General features: G+C 39.7%; 1 protein-coding gene across 1 annotated transcript; it reads left to right on the top strand.

Moving 5' to 3' along the window:
- The first annotated feature begins 459 nt into the window (after positions 1-459).
- Positions 460-6,962, top strand: LOC136363749 (ly6/PLAUR domain-containing protein 6B-like). The gene is given in 9 exon segments (XM_066323213.1): positions 460-483; positions 485-545; positions 548-588; positions 725-775; positions 777-823; positions 2,089-2,243; positions 3,290-3,388; positions 5,518-5,648; positions 6,786-6,962. Coding segments are annotated over 9 exon segments (786 nt in total).
- Positions 6,963-21,003: the final 14,041 nt, after the last annotated feature.

The raw sequence follows: 21,003 nt of genomic DNA on the forward strand, positions 1-21,003 counted from the left end.
TAAATTCCCTTCCAACCCAAACCACCCTGGAATTCCAGGATAAACAGTCATTTGCAAGGGCTCCAGGAAGGAGAGCAATGACTTGAGGCACAAGAAGGACTCTTCTCATCTCATTACCAGCGTCCCTCAGCCAGTGTGGGTGGAGGAGCCCTCCAGGAGTCAGGAAATCTGGATCCCTGATGGTGCAGGGGCACGAGGATGAGGCCATTAGGATCAGGAATGTGCAGCTCTGGGAATTGTGGCCTGCTCAGAATTCCAGGAGTTGCGTCAACTCCACATCAACATTGGGAGGGACCTGTTGGTTCATCAGCCTCGAACTGGGAGCTTTTGCTGTCTCAGGTTCCCTTGCTGCTGATTTGGGCTTCTGTTTTTGGGCAGGCCTCGTGTGGAAAGTTGGGATATCTCCGGAATATCGGGAATATTCACTCATGTGGTCCCGCCTGGGTCGTTCCCTCAGTGATGGTTTTCCTGGAGGAAACTCATCCTCAGGATTGGGCTGAGCCTCGTTCCTTCATTTTTTGTCTTTTATTTGTCTTTTCTGGCACTGGAAAGGAGGGAATTTCAATTTCTGCAGTGCCACACCACTCAGTAAGAGCCATATTGCATAGTTCAAGCATTTCTTTGGATATTTCATTGTAAAAACCTAATTTTCTATCTTAATTTAATGCTAATTTGTTTCTTCAAAGCAAAATTTTGATGATCTGTTGCTTTCTGTTCTCCACAGATTCTCCTGCCTAATCTTGCTTTAGATCCCGGTCTGCAGCCAGAAGAAATCTTGGACCATCCTATGGAAAACAGTGTTGGAAGCACACAGGGAGCTGAGGTAGGCTGTGACTTCGGAATATCTCCTGGAATACATCCATAAAGCCAGGATTTAATACGAAGACCTTAAGCAGCGTTGTTCAATTCGCAAGAAAATTCACAACTCCTGAAATGCTCTTGTTTGCTTGGTTGGCAAAACCATCTCAGCTGGAAAAGGGAAAATCCCAAACCAATCCAAAAATCCAGGGGAAAGAGGGAAATTCCTCGATTTCTCTGCTCAGCAGAGCGCGCAGCCTGGCCAGGGTGTGCCTGGAAATGTGGAGGGAATGCCTTGGGCTCTGGTTTGGCAGGAGCCTCCACTCCAGCTCGTTTGTCCTGCTGGGAGTTTGCATGGGAGGAGCGAGGTTGGGATTTTTAATACCTGAACCAGGCTCCAGGGTCACCTGCCATAATCCCCTGTGCTTGTCTGGAGGTGTGGAAATCTAAATAACAACCCGAGCAAAACGTTCAGTCCTTCTCTCCAAAGCCTTGGCAGAGCACCCAGGGGGCCCCAAATAAATAAATGTAATAAAATAAATGTAATTTCGTGTGATTTCATCTCACCCCTCTGAACTTTCCACCCTTCTCCAACACCTCTGTGCCATCCCCAGGCGTCTTCCTTGGCATTCCCTTGGGATGCACTTAAAAAGAAACACACTGAATTTAAACTTAATTTTTTAATGCTAAAATACGGCATTAAAATACGTTTTAAGTGCAAAGTGCACTTAAAATTCAGACGGCGTAGCTTGTCTGAAGTTCGATTTATTTATCTCAGGTAAGGGATTGGTTGTTGGTGTTAAAATTGAGATTGCTCTGTGTTTTGCTTCCTTGGTGCTGTTTAATTTTTATTATTTTTAATATTTATTATATTTATCGTATTTGTTATTATAATAATTTTATTAGTATTTCCTTAGTGCTGTTTATTCCAGACTGGTTCAAGTTGAATCTAAAGGACCTCAATGCTGATTTTTAGGAATCCTTTCAAGGAAATTTTTAAAAGATTTTAAGATTTAAAGAAGTAAAAATTTCTCATTGCTCAGGAGGTGAAAAAAATAACGTGAACTTGAATTTGGGTTTTTGTTTTGTGGGGGATTTGAAGCCCAGTGTGAGGGATTCTGGCCAGCAGAAGGCACCACCAGCTCAGCTTTGCGCGGCTCGCAGACATTCCCGGCTGCATTTCCACCCTTCCAGCAGGATTTCCCGCAGGGAATCTCTCATCCTCCAGCTCGGATTGTCACGATTCCCAGGGAATAATGTGGGATGTGATGAGTTCCATCACTTTTTCAGGCCTGAGGGGTGCGGGTTTCCATGTGCGGTGACTCCCAGGATGGGGCTGTTCCGGCGCGCGCTGCCCGGAGCCCTTCTCCCCTTCCTCATCCTCTCAGGAATTTGGGTTTCAGCTGAAAACATCAACTTCTACAACGTCAGGCTGCCACTGGACCGTAAGTAGGATTTTTTTTTTTTACGGAATTCTGGCTTAGAATTTGAATTATTTGCCCCATCCCTCCCGGTCCTTTGGGTTTCCACAGAAACTTTACAATAAATATTCTGCTTCTCACCCCACAGCACTTTATCCTAAATATTTGACAAGTTGGCTAAACAAAACCAAATCGCCAAATTAAAGAGTGCATGAGGACTTTGTCATTTGAAGAGCTTTTCTTTTTCTCTCTTTTTTTTTTTTTTTTTTTTTTTTTTTTTAATTTCTGTCTCCCTGCAGAGGAAATTATGCAGCGGTTTCCTTGTAAAATAATCCAGAACAGGTGGTTTTGGTCTTTTATCTCGTTGGGGGTTTTGTAAGGGGAGGAATAGGTGTTGCTGTACTCAATTAATTCAGTCTGGAGGTAATTAAAAACCTCGTGGGACCTGTGAAGCCAGTTGGCACTAATGGCATCATCTTTTCTTTTTTTTTTTTTTTTTCCCCCTCTTATCTGGCATCGCCAGTGTTCCATCCCTTCATTTGCATTATCTGCATCATTAAACCAGCCAGGATATAATAGCTGGCTAGAATATCTGCCCCTAATGAACCCTGCACCTTCAGATGATTCATTTCAATAATGGAAATAAGATTTTTGTTTTCAAAGAGTTCCTCTGCATCCTTTTGTTTAAAGGAGCCAACTTCTCCTTCCGAGGGGGAGATCTGGAGCTGCTTTGGAAAATGCAGTTTTTCCATCAAAGGGAAAATGTAGATTTATTTATCCTGTGAATACAGGGAGGGGAGATCAACTCTTCTCTCTTTCCTGCTTTTCTCACCACTATCTCAATTTTGGATTATGAGAGTGAAAACAGGAGGATGTATTTTAAGTTCAAACCTCGAGGGAAAAAAAACCAGCTTTCTGCAAAACTTATTTTATTTGCCTGACAGTACAAAGATGTAAATATATATAACTGATTTTTGTAAATACGTGCATGTACAATCATCATTTGAAATACCTGAATTTTTTCCTCCAACCGACTGCATTTTTAATACTTTTTTTTAATGCTTTCCAAGCCACTCCATTCCCAAACAGCTTCAAGTGCTTCACCTGTGACAACGCAGTGGACAACTACAACTGCAACAGATGGGCCGAGGACAGGTGGTGTCCTGAAAGTGAGTAAGGCTGAGGAGATCCTCTGTGATATTTCAATTTATGTCTCCCTGACTCAGCCCCTTGGAGGAGTCTGGCTGGTTCTGTGATTGGTGCTGCTGAGTCAGGTAATTCCTGCTGACCTGGCAAATTTTTGGCCATTCCAGAGTGCAAAGCAACAGGGAAAAATTGTTTATCCCCCATCTCTCTCAGTTTTATTTAATGTGTTACGACAAAATATTAATATACCAATGAATTCCTGAATAATACATCAATATTAATTACCTAGATGTGCTCCTTTGTGTATATATGTAATGATGTGCTTCTCAGGAGTTAAAGATGTTCTTTAAAAAAACCTGAAGAATTTCTACTGTAGCTTTATTCTCTTCAGGGTGTAAAGCAACAAGAAAAAAAATATTTATCTTAATCTCTCTCCGTTTTATATAATTGTAAAATATTAATATACAAACAGATTTTTTAATAATACATCAATCTTAATTATCTGTATGTGTTCGTTTGTGGATATATGTAATGATGTGCTTCTAAGGAGTTAATTTTAAAGATGTTGTTTAAAAAAACTGAAGAATTTCCTTTGTAGCTTTATTCTCTTCAGGGTGTAAAGTAACAGGGGAAAATTATTTATCTCCATCTCTCTCAGTTCTATATAATGTACAACAATAAAATATTAAATATACTAAGAGATGTCTGCATAATACATCAATATAAATTACCTATATATGTTTCTCTGTGTATATATAAGACTTAATTTTAAATATATTGTTTAAAAAACTTGGAAAATTTCCTCTGTGGCTTTATTCCCATTAGGTATAAAGCAACAGTGAAAAATTATTTATCTCCATCTCTCTCCGTTTTCTATAGTATATATAAAAAATAAAATATTAATATACAAACAGATGTCTGAATAATACATCAATTTTAATTAACTCTGCATGTTTCTCTGTGTATATATATATAACTATGTGCTTCCCAGGAGGTAATTTTAATCTTGTTTAAGAAACCTGAAGAATTTCCTCTGTAGCTTTATTCTCTTCAGAGTGTGAAGCAACAGGGAAAAACTATTTATCTCCATCTCTCTCAGTTTTATACAATATATAACAATAAAATACTCATATAGAAACAAATTTCCAAATGTTACATCAATCTTAATTAAACCTCTATGTTTCTCTCTGTGTTTATATATATAATGATGTGCTTTTCAGTAGTTAATTTAAAGATATTGTTTAAAAAAACCTGAAGAATTTCTTCTGTAGCTTTATTCCCTTCAGGGGGTAAAGCAACAGGGAGAAATTATTTATCTTCATCTCTCTCAGTTTTATGTGACAATAAAATATAAATATACAAACATATTTCTAAGTAATATATCAATATGAATTACCTATTTGTGTTGCTCTGTGTATATATATATATATATATATATATATATATATATATATAATGATGTGCTTCCCTGGAGTTAATTTAAAGATGTTGTTTGAAAAACCTGAAAAATTCCCTGTCTGGCTTTATTCCCTTCCCTTTGGATTCCATCCCAAAATTTAGTGTTTCTTTGTGAGCAGCAGGACCTGCCTGACTGGGGATCACACCTGTGCTGAGGAGGATAAAACAAGGAAAAAAATGGAAATATTTCCTGGTTTTTCTTCCCGGTGCCATTCACAGGAATGGTGGGAAAGGAGCAAAGTAGAGGAATGAGGAAACAAATGTGAAACCACGCAGGGATGTGCTGCCAAAAAGAGGAGAGAGCTGGAAATAAGAGAGTAGATGATGGTGCTAATTAGAGATTTAAATAAAAGCAGCCTTTCTGGAGGGTTGGAGGGTCAGCGAAGATTTCAGAGGAATTACTTTCTTTCTAAATGCTCTTCTGATCAAGTTGCAAATGGTTCTGTATAACTATAGAATATTTTCATTATTTTCCTTATTTTGAAAGCCTGTTCCAAGGCTGGATTTCTGGGAATGAACACTGTGTTTTCCCATTGAAATCCTGTTCCAAAGGCTGGATTTCTGGGAATGAACACCGTGGTTTTTCCATTGAAATCCTGTTCCAAGGGCTGGGAATGAACACCGTGGTTTTTCTGTTGAAATCCTATTCCAAAGGCTGGATTTCTGGGAATGAACACCCTGGTTTCCCCTGCAGGCACTCGGTATTGCCTGACTGCTCACCTGTTCACCGCCCACGGCGAGAGCACCTCGGTCACCAAGAAATGTGCCACGGGTGAGGAGTGTCACCTGGTGGGCTGCCACCGCCACGGGGACAGCGGCCACACAGTGAGTGCCACTGCTGTGCTACTCCTGCTTTACTCCTGCCCTGCTTCTGCTCTACTCCTGCTCTAATTCCGCTCTATTCCTGCTGCTCCTGTCCTAATCCTGTCCTGTTCCTCATATTCCTGCCCTGCTCCTGCCCTACTCATGTTCTACTCCTGATACTCCTGCCCTCTTCCTGCCCTATTCCTGCCCTGCTACTGGTGCACGGGCAGCCCCTGGGGCTGGAGCTGGCCATTCCAGGACTGGTTTTTCCAGGAGGAAGTGCCTGGAGCTGCTCTGCAGCAGGGAACACTCGGATTACTGCAGGAGGAGCAGGACCAAGCCCTCCTTTCCGCCTTTCCGCCTTTCCTCCTTTCCTCCTTTCCGCCTTTCCGCCTTTCCTCCTTTCCGCCTTTCCTCCTTTCCTCCTTTCCTCCTTTCCTCCTTTCCTCCTTCCCTGCTCCTGCTGGCTGGGAGGGGATAACAACATCTCCCCGCTGGGGTTTTTGGGTGCACCCAAAAGCACAGATATGGGTGGGCTGGAGGGAGGAACAAGACGGATGGGACTTGACAACCTGGAGCTGTAATTGGACAATTAAACCCCAATATACAAATGGGCCAAAACTTAAAAAAGTGGGAGATCTTGTGACCAGCCAGCCATTTTGGGTCTATTTTGTGACCATTTTGGGTCCATCTTGTGACCATTTTGGGTCCATTTTGGGAACATTTAATGACCATTTTGGGTCCATTTTGTGAACATTTAATGACCATTTTGGGTCCATTTTGGGAACATTTAATGACCATTTTGGGTCCATTTTGGGTCCATTTTGGGAACATTTAATGACCATTTTGGGTCCATTTTGTGACCGTTTAATGACCATTTTGTGACCATTTAATGATCATTTTGGGTCCACCTTGGGTGCAGCCCTGGCCAGGCTCTGTCCTGCCCAAGGTGGATCCTGGAGGCCTTTCAATAAATCCCTACTTTATTCTCCAGCTGTGTCCAGTCTCTGCTCCAGCTCAGCCTTCCCAAGGCGTTATTTCAAACCCGCATCTACGTCACCTTATTACAACTCCACGAAAGCCCTCTGCTTTTCCAGCTCCCGCGGATCTCCCTGAATCCATCACCCCGGATTTAATGCCCGTTTTTCCTCCCTGCAGGAGTGCGTTTCCTGCTGTGAAGGCATGATCTGCAACGTGGAGATCCCCACCAACTCCACCAACGCCGTGTTTGCCGTGCTGCAGGCCCGCAGGACATCCGGGTCTGGCCGGGGCGCGCCCAGCCTGGCGCTGCTGGTGACAACGGTGACAATGGTGACCACCACAACGCTGTCCTGACACAGCACCCTCACACACAGCTGCTGGGACAATCCCCGGGCCAGGAACCTCCAGGATCTCCAAGGAGAAGTCACAAAATGTCATTTAATTACGGCGGATTTGCCAAATTACGGCGAATCCGTGCCAAGGCGCTTTCATGAACTCTTTGGGTGTTTTAGTGGGGAATCCTTCCCTGTCAGTATTGAAAATAACCCCCCGTAAAAACCCCCCTGGTGGGTGAGGCACTGGGGTGGACTCAAGTTTTAATTCCCTGTTTTCTGAGGAAAAGGCACATTTTCTTGGTGGTTTTTTCTTTTTTTTTTTTTTTTTTTTTTTGTTTTGTTTTGTTTTGTTTTGTTTTGTTTTGTTGTGACAGTCATTGTGGGAAATGGGCTTGCAGAGAATTTTTGAAGTTTGATAGAAGGTTCAAAGCCACAATCGAAAGGAGCTTTGGGTGGATGATGTGGAAAGGTGGAAATTGGATTTAAACCTTTTTATGTGCATAAACAGTTTCTTGTCTTATCAGGGTGTGTTTGAGCTTATCTTGATTTCATAGAGAACACCTCTGCTTTGCACAGAGAGCAAATTTGAGGTTGGGTTTTTTTCTGCTTGGTCAGAGCCCTCATTTCTCCTGGCAATAATACAAAATCAAATCTTTTCTTTCTGTAAAATGTCTTATCCTCCCATTTTAAAGCTGTGGGAAATGCAGAAATTCCTAAAAAATCCTGTTGGAGCACCCAGAGCAGAATTCCTGAGCTTCCAAACCAAAGGGATCATTCCCTTGCAACTGAGTCTCACCTCAGAATATCACAAAAATACTATTTTTGTGATATTGGGGTGTCACGACTTGGAAATCACAGCTGCAGTCAAGCAGCTTCGTTATCCTAAAAATTCCGAGTGGGCACTTGGAATAAATGAGACGGGAACTCTGCTGTGTTCTCTCTTGATCTGCACAGGTTTTTCCCAGGAATTTTATTGTCCTGATGGATGTTTTCAAGAAGGATCCCTTAAACTGACTCAAAAAAGAGAATTTGGAGCTGTTCCCTGAAAAATTCCAGTAACTACAAACTTGACTTTTTTTACATCAATATCATCTTAATTATTTGCTGGCTGATGTCACTAATTATATTTAGTTATAAAGAAGATTTTGAAATATTTCCAGGCTCGTTGACATTCCAGAATTTCCTCCACAATATTCTTAGGATGGTAAAAAAAAAGGTGTCTGAACTCAGTCCGTGGCTTCTGGAGATGCAGCTAAAAAATGTGGACAGAAAATCTTATTCCTTGCCGAAGGAAAACGGTTCTGGGTGTCTGAGTCAAGGTTTTCCAAGATCTGGATTCTCCTGGTCATGGCTGGGCCATCCAACAGGGCTGGAATTCTGCTCTGGAGCCGGGCTAGGAGAATTGGGAATGTTCACCTGGAGGAGGGAAAGATCCAGGGAGAGCTTCCAGCAGATTCCAGAGCCTCCTGGAGAGAGACTGGGGACAAGGGCTGGAGGGACAGGACACAGGGAATGGATCCCACTGGTAAAGAGGAGATTGGGGTGGGATATTGGCAAGGAATTCCTGCTGGGAGGGTGGAGAGGAGCTGGGATGGAATTCCCAGAGAAGACCCTGGATCCCTGGCAGTGTCCAAAGCCAGGTTGGAGCAGCCTGAGATGGTGGGAGTTGTCCCTGGATGAACTTCAAGCTCCTTCCCAACCCAAACCATTCCAGGATTCTCTGATGATCCTGTAATTACCTACATCCTTCTGCTCCATGAAGGATTTTTTCCATCTCAAAGGATATTTTTTTTTTCTAGTGGCCAAACCATTCCCAAACCATTCCCGGTTTCTCTCAGCTCCATGGGGAATTCCTCAGTCAAGCTGAAGTTGGCTCCCACATTTCGGGCCATCCACATTTGGATTTTTCCTGGTTTTCCTTCCTCGAAGCACAAAATCCTCCTGAATCCCATTTCTGGGAATAATGATGGCAATCTCAACGAGGCCTCCAAGTGCTCTGTGGTCTTGTAGGAGTTACTGTTATCATTTCCAAGTTTAGTTGTAAATATAATTTGCAATTTTAAATTACTATTATAATTTAATAATTTCCACTAATCTCAGTACTGACAGGTTTGGTGGGAGTTTTTTTTAATATTGTAAATGTCATTCCAGAGCTTTTGGGAATGGCAGGGAGACCCTAAAAATCCGAGGGGCTGCAAAAACAACAAAAAAAGGACATTTCAGGAAGGAGAAAATCTCTGTTTGTTTTTTTTTTTTTCCTTGGTTGAATGATTTTTTTTTTTCCCCCTCACTGAAAAGTGAAGAAATTTTGAAATGGAGATTTTTAAACCTCATAAAATGTCTCTGGTCTAGGGAAAGAATTGTTTGGGATAAACCCCAATGAATCAACTGAAGATTCCAGGCTGCAGCCAGGGCGCGTGAAAGGATTTGATTTGGGATTTCATTTTTTGGAATCAGAGAATTCCAAGAGTATTCTTGAGAATCTTGAGGATGGATTGTAATCACCTGGATGCAGCAATCCCTTTGTTATTGCAAAATTCGGGTTGATTTTTTGAATATGCCAATGCTGGTAATGCGATGCACAAGGAGGCACTTGGTAGAAGAAATCTGGAATTTAAGAGGGAATATCGATTTTTCCTTTGGCTTCATCTTTTTTTTGTTTGTTTTTATGGAAAACCCTGCTTGGATTTGATGCTAAATGCTGATTTTGTAGGAAAAACTTGCTGAGAGCAGAGAAAAGAGTATTAAAATTCACTGTATTTTTGGCAGGACTGATGACGGTGCTGAAATCCCACCTTTATTTATGGCAGAATTTTTATTTTAAATATTTTCAGGTGTCAGCTGAATCTCCTCTTCAGATCTCTGTCTGAAGAACTTAAAAAAAGTATTATTGGATTTGAAAAAATACAGTTTTCAGTGATGTTTTTATCTCAATTTGGATTCAAATGTAATTTAAATGCAGAGGTTGTAATTTAAATTACAGGTGTTGTCATTTAAATATATTCAACTTTTCATTTGATAAAACCAATTTTCAGTGATGCCTTTTTCTCAGTTTGGGTTCAGATGTCATAATTTAAAGACAGATGTTGTAATTTAAATTACAGATGTAATTTAAATATATTCAGCTTTTCATTTGATAAAGCCAATTTTCAGCGATGTCTTTATCTCAGTTTGAGTTCACAGATCTCGTAATTTAAATTATTCCAATTTTCTTTTGATAAAACAAATTTTCTGTGATGTCTCTCTGTTTGGGTTCACAGATGTAATTTAAATACAGATGTTGTAATTTAAATATATTCAGCTTTTCACTTGATCGAACCAATTTTCAGCGATGTCTTTATCTCAGTTTGAGTTCACAGATCTTGTAATTTAAATTATTCCAATTTTCTTTTGATAAAACAAATTTTCAGTGACGTCGTTACCTCAATTTGGATTCAAATGTAATTTAAATGCAGAGGTTGTAATCTAAATTACAGATGTTGTCATTTAAATATATTCAACTTTTCCTTGCCTAAATTCATCCCAGAACTTTGGGAATGATGTTTCTGTAAATCCCATCTATTTTTGAACCTGAAAATAATTCGGGAATAATGAAAATAATTCGGGAATAAAATCCATCCAGTTGGGCAGTTAAATGTATTTTTTATGAGAGATATATATATGTGTGTGTGTGATATGATCTTTATTTGCATTGCACTGGACAGCCTATAGAAAGTTTATTTTTAAAACTTACATATCCTGACAAATTCTTCCTTATTCAGTGTTTGGATATTTCCTTATTGCTCTGTAACTGCTTTAAATCTTCTCCAGAAATGGCACTTTTAATAAAAAAAAAAAAAAAAAAAAAAAAAATCAAATATTTTCTGGTGGAGAACGTGTCTAGTGATGAATATTGCTCGGTAAAACCTTAATTTAAATTAAATTCTGCCCTGAATTTCAGGATATTTTCAATTTCATCTTCTTTGCTCAATCCCAGCAGTATTTTTAGGAATATTTGCCCTCCCTTTTTGAGGGTAATTTATCGTGTTAGAGACACTCTGTGCCCAGAGTTTAAAGGGCTTGAAGAAAACTTAATTTTATTCAATTTTTTTTTAAAACTCTGATGATTTGAATCATTGCTAAAATAATTTTCATTGTCGTTTTTGTAGTGTTTTGATGAAAATCAAATTAAATCTCATTTATTCTGCTGAATAAGAGGCAGAAAAAGGAGTTTCAAGTTTGGGGGAGAGAGTGGGAAAACAGAAAATAAATTATATTGAATATTCATAATTATTTAAGAATATTTTAAAGGGAAAATATTTAAGGGTTTAAAGCTCACCTCAAAAAGTTCATTTGGGGTAATTTGTCCCAATTTTAGCATTGGGGATTTTTATTTTTGAATTTTGTGAGGGGAATTTGGGTTTTTATCTTTTCTTTTTAATTTTTTAAATATATATATTTTTAATAGACTATTTAATAATCTGGGGGTTTATAATTTATATTTATTTTGCATAATTTGAAAAAGTTTTTATATTTTTTTTATTTTTTTGACTATTTGTATTTTTAATTTCTTGGAGGGAATTTTCAAATTCTTTATTTTTTTGTATCTCGATTTTTTTTACTTTTTTTTTGGCAGGTTTTTAACATTTTAAATCTTTTTTCTTTCAGTGCTTTTCAATGCTTTTCCCAGGTATTTGAATTTTCTTGCAATTTTTAGGGCAAAATTATTATTATTATTGTTATTATTGTTATTATTACTATTATTATTATTATTACTGTTATTATCACTATTAATTATTTTGCATTTGTTTGGTTTTTTTGGGAGAGTTCCTGGCAAGTTGTGGGGTTTTTTTGAGTGTTTCGTAGTTTTTTGCCTGTCTGGGTTGGTTTTTTTTTAATGAAAGAATTATTTGACCCTGATTGAGAAAGTGGGACATGAATGGAAAGAGGTGAGAGAAATTCAATTAAATCCTTTTCATGGTTCCATCTTATTCATGGTGTCGGGATAGGTTTGGGACAAGAAGAAGTGGGGAGAACGTTGACAAATTCAAGTTTAAAAATTTGACAAATTCAAGTTTAAAAGTTGGACAAATCCAAATCTAAAAGTTTGACGAATCCAAATTTAAAAGTTTGATGAATTCAAGTTTAAAAGTTTGACTAATTCAGATTTAAAAATTTGACAAATCCAAGTTTAAAAATTTGACAAATCCAAGTTTAAAAGTTTCACAAATCCATGTTTAAAAGTTTGACAAATCCAAGTTCAAAAGTTTGACTAAACCAGATTTAAAAGTTTGACAAATCGAAATCTAAAAGTTTGACAAATCCAAATTTAAAAGTTTGACAAATCCAAGTGTAAAAGTTTGACAAATCCAAGTTTAAAGTTTCTCTTTGAAACAACTCCAAGCCCTACGTGTCAAACCTCAGCGCTGCCGGGGGCTCAGCTGAGTGACACAAATAATTGTGTCCAGCTCACAATTTATTCCCCTGTGGAATTTATTCCTTTCTGGGGCTGAGTTATTTCCCCCAGTGCCTTTTTCTGCGGCTGTAAATAAACTCTGCCGTCCCATAAAACCTGTCAGGAGGGCCCAGCCTGGCTCCTGACACGCAGCAATTCCACTTGTCTTCACTCCCAGGGCTCTGAATACTTCCTAATGACTGAAGGCTCTAAATCACAGCTCTAAATCAGCTTTTCCAGCAGCTGAAATTCGAAATGGGAGCGTTTCGCCGTCAGAATATCCAAAAATATCGCAGACCATTAAATCCTGGAGTGGTTTGGGTTGAGGGACCTAAAACCCCATTTTATTCCCCCCTTTCCAGGGCAGGGACACCTCCCACAGTCCCAGGTTGAATTAAGTTTAATTAAAATTAAGGTTAAGAATTAAGTCCCAAGATGTTGAATTATCCTTTATTCCCCTAATTTTAAGCAAAATATTCAGGAATTTATTCTGGAATTCCAGTGTGGGAACTGGATGTGAAACCTGAAACTGTTCTGGCTGGGACAGGGAGGGAAGAACTTTGGGAAGGGGAGAGTTTGTGGGTTCCATTTGTAACGGGGGTCTGGGTTTGCACATTCCAGTTTGGGATCTGGGTTTGTACATCCCGGTTTGGGATCTGGGTTTGTATATCCCAGTTTGGGATCTGATTTTGCACATCCCAGCTGTGACTGTTTTGGGTTTTCACATCCCAGTTGTGACTGAGATCTGGCTTTGCACATCTCAGTTTAAGATTTGATTTTGCACATCCCACTTTGGGATCTGGGTTTGCACATCCCAATTTAGGGTCTGATTTTGCACACCCCAGTTTGGCATCTGGGTTTGTATATCCCAGTTTGGGATTTCTGTTTGCACACCCCAATTTAGGATCTGGGTTTGCACATCCCACTTTGGGATCTGGGTTTGCACACCCCACTTTGGGATCTGAGTTTGCACACCCCAATTTAGGGTCTGATCTTGCACACCCCAGTTTGGCATCTGGGTTTGTATATCCCAGTTTGGGATCTGGGTTTGCACACCCCAATTTAGGATCTGGGTTTGCACACCCCAGTTTGGGATCTGGCTTTCCACACCCTGGTTTGGGATCTGAGTTTGCACACCCCACTTTGGGATCTGGGTTTGCACACCCCACTTTGGGATCTGATTTTGCACACCCCACTTTGGGATCTGGGTTTGCACACCCCACTTTGGGATCTGGGTTTGCACACCCCACTTTGGGATCTGATTTTGCACACCCCACTTTGGGATCTTATTTTGCACACCCCAGTTACACCAACACTCAGAGGAGCAGACAGTGCAGCCTCTGCTGCTTCCAGAGCCCCGTCCATCCCAGGAGCAGCTTCTCCAGAGGAATTCTGCTCTGCAGCAGGATCCCAGCACTGCAGCAGGACAATCCCCATCTGTCAGCAGCCCGTCCTGGGCTCTCATCACCCCTGAGCTTCCCTGCAGCTCCTCTGGAATTTGCTGTCCTGAGGCGAGGAATTTCTGACCCCCCAGCCCTGGCTGCTGTTCACTCCTGTAAATCTCTCTGCCCTCCATCCAGCCCTGCCAGATCATTTTGGAGATAGGAAAAGTGCCTGGATTTCAGTGAGTTTGGGAAGGTTTTTTTTTGTTATTTTGCTGTTAAAAAAATAAAGGTAGGGAGTAACTTTATGGAGAAGGGTCTCGGTGGTTTGGAAAATAAAAGGATAATCTGATGGATAAAGAAAGAAAAAAACTTCCATAAATACGGAAGTTCAGCTGGTGCTGAAATGGAGCCTAAATACCATTTTTAGGTCCATCTGGGAGCAGCTCCATCCCTGTGCCCTCCCCAGGGCTCCAGTGGGACTGATGGAGGCTCCAGAGCTCTCCTCATCTTCTTTCCCTTCCTTTCTGCCCCTCGTCCCCATGGGCTGATGGATTATCCCAGTTTTTTACTTTTTTTCTTTTTTTCTTTTTCTTTTTTTTTTTTTTTTCTTTTTTTTCGCTGTGAAGAGGCTGGAGGCACCTTTGAAAGTCAGCAGAAATCCTTGCAGGCTCTTTTTGAGCTCTTTTTGGGCCTTTTCAGGCCATTTTTAGGCTCTTTTCGGGCTCTAGTTTGGCTGTTCTTAAGCTCTATTCAAGCTATTTTAAAGTTCTTTTTAGGGTCTTTTCAGCCTCTTTCTAGGCTCTTTTTAAGCTCTTTCCAGGCTCTTTTTGTGCCCTTTTTAGGCTCTTCCCAGGTTCTGTTTTGGCTCTTTTCAGCCTTTTCCTGGGCTTTATTCGGGCTCTTTTCAGGTTCTTTTTATACCCTTCTCAGGTCCTTTTTTGGAAGTTTTTAGGCCCTTTTCAGGCTCTTTTCAGGCCATTTTCAGCCTCTTTTCAGTCTCTTTCTAGGCTCTTTTTTGGGCTCTTTTTAGGTTTTTTCCAAGCTCTTTCCAGGTGCTTTTCAGGCTCTTTTCCAGCTCTTTTCAGGCTCTTTTAATGTTTTTTTCAGGTCGTTTTTGGGCTCTTTTCAGGCCTTTTTCAAGCTCTTTTTAAGCCCTTCTTAGGCTCTCTTCAGCCTCTTTTTAGGCCATTTTTAGGCTCTTTTCAGCCCCTTTCTAGGCTCTTCTTGGACTCTTTTTAAGCTCTTTTCAGGCTCTTTTTGTGCCCTTTTTAGGCTCTTTCCAGGTTCTTTTTTGTCTCTTTTCAGCCTCTTTCTAGGCTCTTTTTGGGCTCTTTTTAGGTTTTTTTCAAGCTCTTTTCTGACCCTTTTAGGGTCTTTTCCAGCTCTTTTCAGGCTCTTTTTAATGCCTTTTTCAGGTCTTTTTTGAGCTCTTTCCAGGCTCCTTTCAGACTCTTTTAAAGCTCTTTTTGGGCTCTTCTCAGGCTGTTTTTTAGGTTCTGTGGGCTGTTTCCCAAATCCCAGACCGTACATTCACCAAGGACACGTGGCTTTTATCTGCTTTTTTTTTTTCCTCTGGCCAAAGCTGGAGGCCAACATCTCTGAAAAAAAGGGAAAGAATTAATGTGGGGCCTCAGGCTAAAAAAATCTCAGGTTTCCTTCTCCCTCACAAAGTGAAGCAAAAGGATCCATCTGCCAAAAAAAAAATACCCCAAACCCCCCAAAAAACCAAAAAAAAAACCCCTCCACCAAAACCAAACCAAACCAAAACAAAAACAAAAAAAAAACCAAAAACAAAACCAAAAAAAGAAAAAAAAACCAAAAAAACAAAAAAAACCCAAAAAAACCCCCACAAAAACAAAACAAAAAAAAACCCCAGAAAAACCCCAAAACAAAACCCTCTTCCAAATTTCACAAAATAAACTGGGAGGGTTGTAAAAAAAAAAAAACGCTTTGGAAGGGGGAAATAAAAAAAATCTCTATTCGTTTTATTCTCATGGCTTGCTTTGGTTTTTCACCAGGAAGTGCCTCTGCAGGTAAAATAATAAATTAAAATCGAATATTTATTATTTTTTTAATCCCATTTGTTTCTCTGAACTGCAAGTCCCGGTGGAATTTTTGGCCTCTTTTATGGGATTTTATTTGGGATTTTTGGTCCATTGAACCAGATTTCACCAGAGATAAGGACACCAAACTTTATCTTGCCCTGATGTCCAGATCCTGCTTTTTAAATCCCTGATATTCCCAAAGATTAAGCAATAATTAAACCTCTGGAAAGGCTTCTCCTCATGAAGATTTTGTGGGGAAAAAAAACCCCAAAAAGTGTGGTTTGAATGCCTGGGTAATTCTAATTATTCTCCCGCAGTTGCACTGTGTAATTCTGTCTGTATTTGCTCTCTCTAAAGTGATATTTGTGTATTAGAAGGCAACGAGCCTGGTTTAATTAACAATTAATAAATGCAATTTGATGTTATAAATGTTAACAGCGGTAAAAACGCTCATAAAGGATAATGTTAAAATGTAATATTTAAACACGTAGATAAATGTAAGACATATTTTATGTCTAAGAACATAAAATAACTGTAATAGGTATAAAATAGATAATAATATATAAATACAAGGCCTACAATGTATTATATGTAATATTTAAACAAGTAGATTAATGTCTAAGAACATAAAATAACTCTAATAGGTATAAATAGGTAATAAAATATAAATACAATATGTATATAAATATAAGATATACAAGACATAAAATGTGTTATATGTAATATTTAACCAAGTAGATAAATATAAGACATTTTTTATCTAAGAGCATAAAATAACTAAAATAGGTATAAAATAGATAATATAAAAACACAATATATATATAAAGACAAGACATATAATGGATTATATATAATATTTAGGCAAATAGATAAATATAAACCAGATTTTGCATCTAAGAGCATAAAATAACTATAATAGATATAAAATAGATAATATAAAAATACAACGTGCATAGAAATGCAAGTCATATAATGGATTATATGTGATGTTTAAACAAGTAGATAAATATAAAACATTTTTTATCTAAGAACATAAAATAACTCTTAATAGGTAGAAAAATTAACTATAATAGGTATAAAAAAAGATGATATATGTAAATACAAGATGTATATAAAGACAAGACATATAATGGATTATATATAATATTTAAGCAAGTAGATAAATATAAACCAGATTTTGCATCTAAGAGCATAAAATAACTATAATAGGTATAAAATAGGTAATAATATATCAATATGGAAATATAGTATATATATATATATAAAATAAAATATGTATATATAAATAGTATTTTCCCTATATGTAAAATAAATAATGATATGTAAAACTGTTAATAAATTTTAAGATAATTAAGCCAGGGACATGTTTATCATCCCAGCCAGTTTTGTGTAACTGCTGGCATTGAAAATTTAAATTCTGGGACATTAAAGGACCAAAATATCCGTTGTGAACTAGAGAAGGGAAGGGGTGACCAAAATTCTCCCCACTTTCAATAACAAACAGAGTTGAATTTTGAATTTGCTGCAGTTTGTTTTTCACAGTGACTTTAAAAAAAACCCCAAAAATTACCAAGTCCACTTTTCCAGGCTGGTCCACAATGTGTAAATCAGGGAGAAAATTGGAAATATTGCCCAGGGATAACACAAATCCACATCATAATGGGCAGAAAAAAAGATAATAATATATAAACAGAATCTGTATATGAATGCAAGACATATAATGTATTATATTTAATATTTGAACAAGTAGATAAATATAACATATTTTACATCTAAGAACATAAAACAACAATAATAACACAGAAATATATCTATTTCTATATAAAATAAAATATATGATATGTAAATTAGATATATAATAATAGAAAATAACTATCTTTGGTTGGTTGGTTGGTTTTAGGGGTTTTGTTTCGCTTTTGGGGGGTTTTGAGTTTCTGGGTTTTTGGTTTGGTTTTTGTTTGGCTTTAGGTTTTGTTTTGTGTTTGTTTTAGTTTGGTTTTGGGGCTTTATTTTTTTTTGCAATTTAACCCCAAAACCCAGAAAAAACTACCAAGAGGAGGATGAAGTCGAAACTTTTTGAATTTTTGGGGTTTTTTGTGGTTTTGCCTGTTTGTTTGGTTTTTGTGGTTTTGTTTTTGTTCTGGTTTTGGGTTTGGGGGTTTCGTTTTGGTTCGGTTTAAGTTTTCGTTTGGTTTGGTATTGGTTTTCTTTTTTTACAGTTTCACCCAAAAACCCAGTAAAAACTACCCAGAGGGGGATGAATTTGAAAATTTTTTGAGTTTTTTGGGGTGGGTGGTTTTTTTGGATTTTTTTTGTTTGTTTGTTTTTGTTAGTTTTTTAGTTTTGCGTTTTTGTGTTTGTTTTAGTTTTGGTTTTTGTTTTTGGTTTTGATTTTGTTTTTGGTTTGGTTTTTATTTGGTTTTGTTGCTGATTTGGGCTTTTGTTTGCTTTAGTTTTGATTTCTTTGGTTTTGGGTTTTGGGGTTTTTTTTTGTTTGTTTGTTTTGTGTTTTGTTTTTGCTTTTGTTTTATTTTGTTTTGTTTAAGGGTGGGGTTTTTGGGGCTGGTTTTTTTTTTGCTTGTTTTCTTTTATTTTCTGTTCCAACCGTGCAGGGGAAACCCTGGGCTGACCCAAGGGATGGATGTCACCGATGTCACCGATGTCACCCTGCTCTGGGGACAGGCACCTGCCCGGGAGCTGAACTCCAAAATGAGCAGCAATTACCCGGAATTTCCCCAATTTTCTTCCCTATCCGCTGAAATCCAAGAGAGCAGGAATGTGCTGTGAGGTGATGGAACCTCGATAGTCCTCAAAGGCTCAGTGTCCCCTCCCCGTGTCCCCTCACTGCTCCCTTTGTCATCCTCAGCCCCAGGAATCCGCCCAGATGGAGCGACCTGTGCGCAGGGAATTGTGCTCCTGCCACTCCCAATCCCTGTTTATTGCTCTAATTAGAGATTCAGTCATTTCCCCCATATTTATTTCTGTCCTGGAATGGTTTTAAACCCCCCCCCAAACCCGTTCCTGGCGAGGAGGGGCGATCCCAAAGCCGCAGATTTCCCCAAGTGGTGTAACCCAAGCGTTGGGCGCCGAGAGGGGCCCACAATGGGGTCATTCATGGCCTTGGAGAGGCTGGAAATGATGAAAGGGGCAGTCCCTGCTGGCTTGGGGGAACTCAGGGCTGGGCTCTGCTCCACAGGTGTGGAGGAAAAGGGATTTGGGGAAGGGGGAAATAGGATTTTTCATTCCAGGCAAATAAAATCTGCTGCCAATTCAAGAATTTCGTCAGTGCAAATCAGACACGTTAAATGTATTTAATAATGTACTGTGTTTAATAATATTCTGGATCAATTGGTGTTCATGATTCGTGCTTCCAAGCAGCTTTTCCCACCACCCCTTCCCGTTTGGGATGGGATTCTTTGGGATGGCAGAGCCAAAACTTCTGATTCCACTTGGGGTGGCGACACCACCTCTGGCTTCCCTCTGCCGGTGAGATCCAGCCTGGACCCTGAAGGTCAGAGTTCCCAAATTTCCTGGGAATGACAATTCCCTTTCTGCTTGCAGCTTTGGGGCTCAAACCCCTGGAGGAAAGGGAGGCCCTGAGCATTTTCCCCGTGGAATTCCTGGCCACGGGAAGTTTGTGTTTAGTTAAGACCAGCTTTGCTCAGGCTCTGGCTTTGCACAAGTGTGGTTTGGTCAGAGCCTGATTTACAATATAAAGGAAAGAATAAAAAACCTTCTTTTTTAAAAAATATTTTTATTTTTATTTTTATATATTTTATATATATAATATTTATTTTTATTTATTATAATAGGTTATTATGAATCTATTTTTATAGACCAATATTTTTTATTTATTAATTTTTCTTTCTTTTGGAAGAACAAAAAACTCCCCAGTTCACTGGCAATTTCCAGGAGATTTTTGGAATTCAAAAACCCCCAAAACCTTCACCTGTGCATCAGTCCAGGCTGAGAGAAGGATTTTTTTGATTTGCAGGTGCTGCAAACATGAGCAGTGTTTGACTATGAGACAACCTCTCCCTCTCTTAAAATGCCCCTCCCCTTGAGGTCCAGGAAAACAGGATTGACTCCTTAAATCTTGCAAGAATCCTTCCAGAAATTCCCCCCACTCATATAATATCCCCCATAAATCATTTTTGCATGAGCAAATTGCTCTGGAAGGTATTTTGTTTCATGTTCCCCTTCCCCCTTCCACTTTCTGCCATCAATCTTGAAGACAGTGATCTCTTTCCAGCCTTTCAGATTAACAAGATAAATTATTCACTAATGTGTTGGGAAAACGAGTCTGAACTCCCAAACACTGCTTGGAGTGTCCTGCATCCCTGGAAAAGGGATCCTTGGGGCTGCTGGTCCTTCTAAAGTTGCTCTAAAAGTCTGGTTTGAGGAGTTTTTGCTGCTCTGGGAATGTCCAAGGCCAGGCTGGAGGGGGTTTGGAGGAACCTGGGGTGGTGGAAGGTGTGGGGTGGTGGAAGGTGAAGGTGTGGGGTGGTGGAATGGTGGAAGATGAAGGTGTGGGGTGGTGGAAGGTGTGGGATGGTGGAAGAGGAATGGTGAAAGGTGTGGGGTGGTGGAAGGTGTGGAATGGTGGAAGGTGTGGAATGGTGGAAAGTGTGGGGTGGTGGAAGGTGTGGAATGGTGGAAGGGGGAATGGTGGAAGGTGTGGGGTGATGGAAGGCTTGGAATGGTGGAAGGTGTGGGATGGTGGAATGGTGGAAGATGAAGGTGTGGGGTGGTGGAAGAGGAATGGTGAAAGGTGTGGGGTGGTGGAAGGTTTGGAATGGTGGAAGGTGTGGGATGATGGAAGGTGTGCGGTGGTGGAAGGTGTGGAATGGTGGAAGGTGTGGGGTGGTGGAAGGTGTGGAATGGTGGAAGGGGGAATGGTGGAAGGTGTGGGATGGTGGAAGGTGTGGAATGGTGGAAGGTGTGGGGTGGTGGAAGGGGGAACGGGATGAGCTTCAAGGTCCTTTCCAACCCATCCCACCCCATGGATCTGTTGTGCACAGGCTGGATCCATGTCCCCTGTCAGCCCTCCAGGACCTTTCCCTCTGATCCTGTCGGGAGATGTCCGTGGGTTGAAGAGCTCCTGCCCTCGGACCTTTCTGTGATGTGGTAAGGTTTGAGCTCTTTGCTCCTCCTCCCTGGGATGTTTTTCCTTCTCTGCTGGTTGAGCCCTTCCCT

Source organism: Sylvia atricapilla, chromosome 7, assembly GCF_009819655.1.
Source record: "Sylvia atricapilla isolate bSylAtr1 chromosome 7, bSylAtr1.pri, whole genome shotgun sequence".
NCBI lineage: Eukaryota > Metazoa > Chordata > Aves > Passeriformes > Sylviidae > Sylvia > Sylvia atricapilla.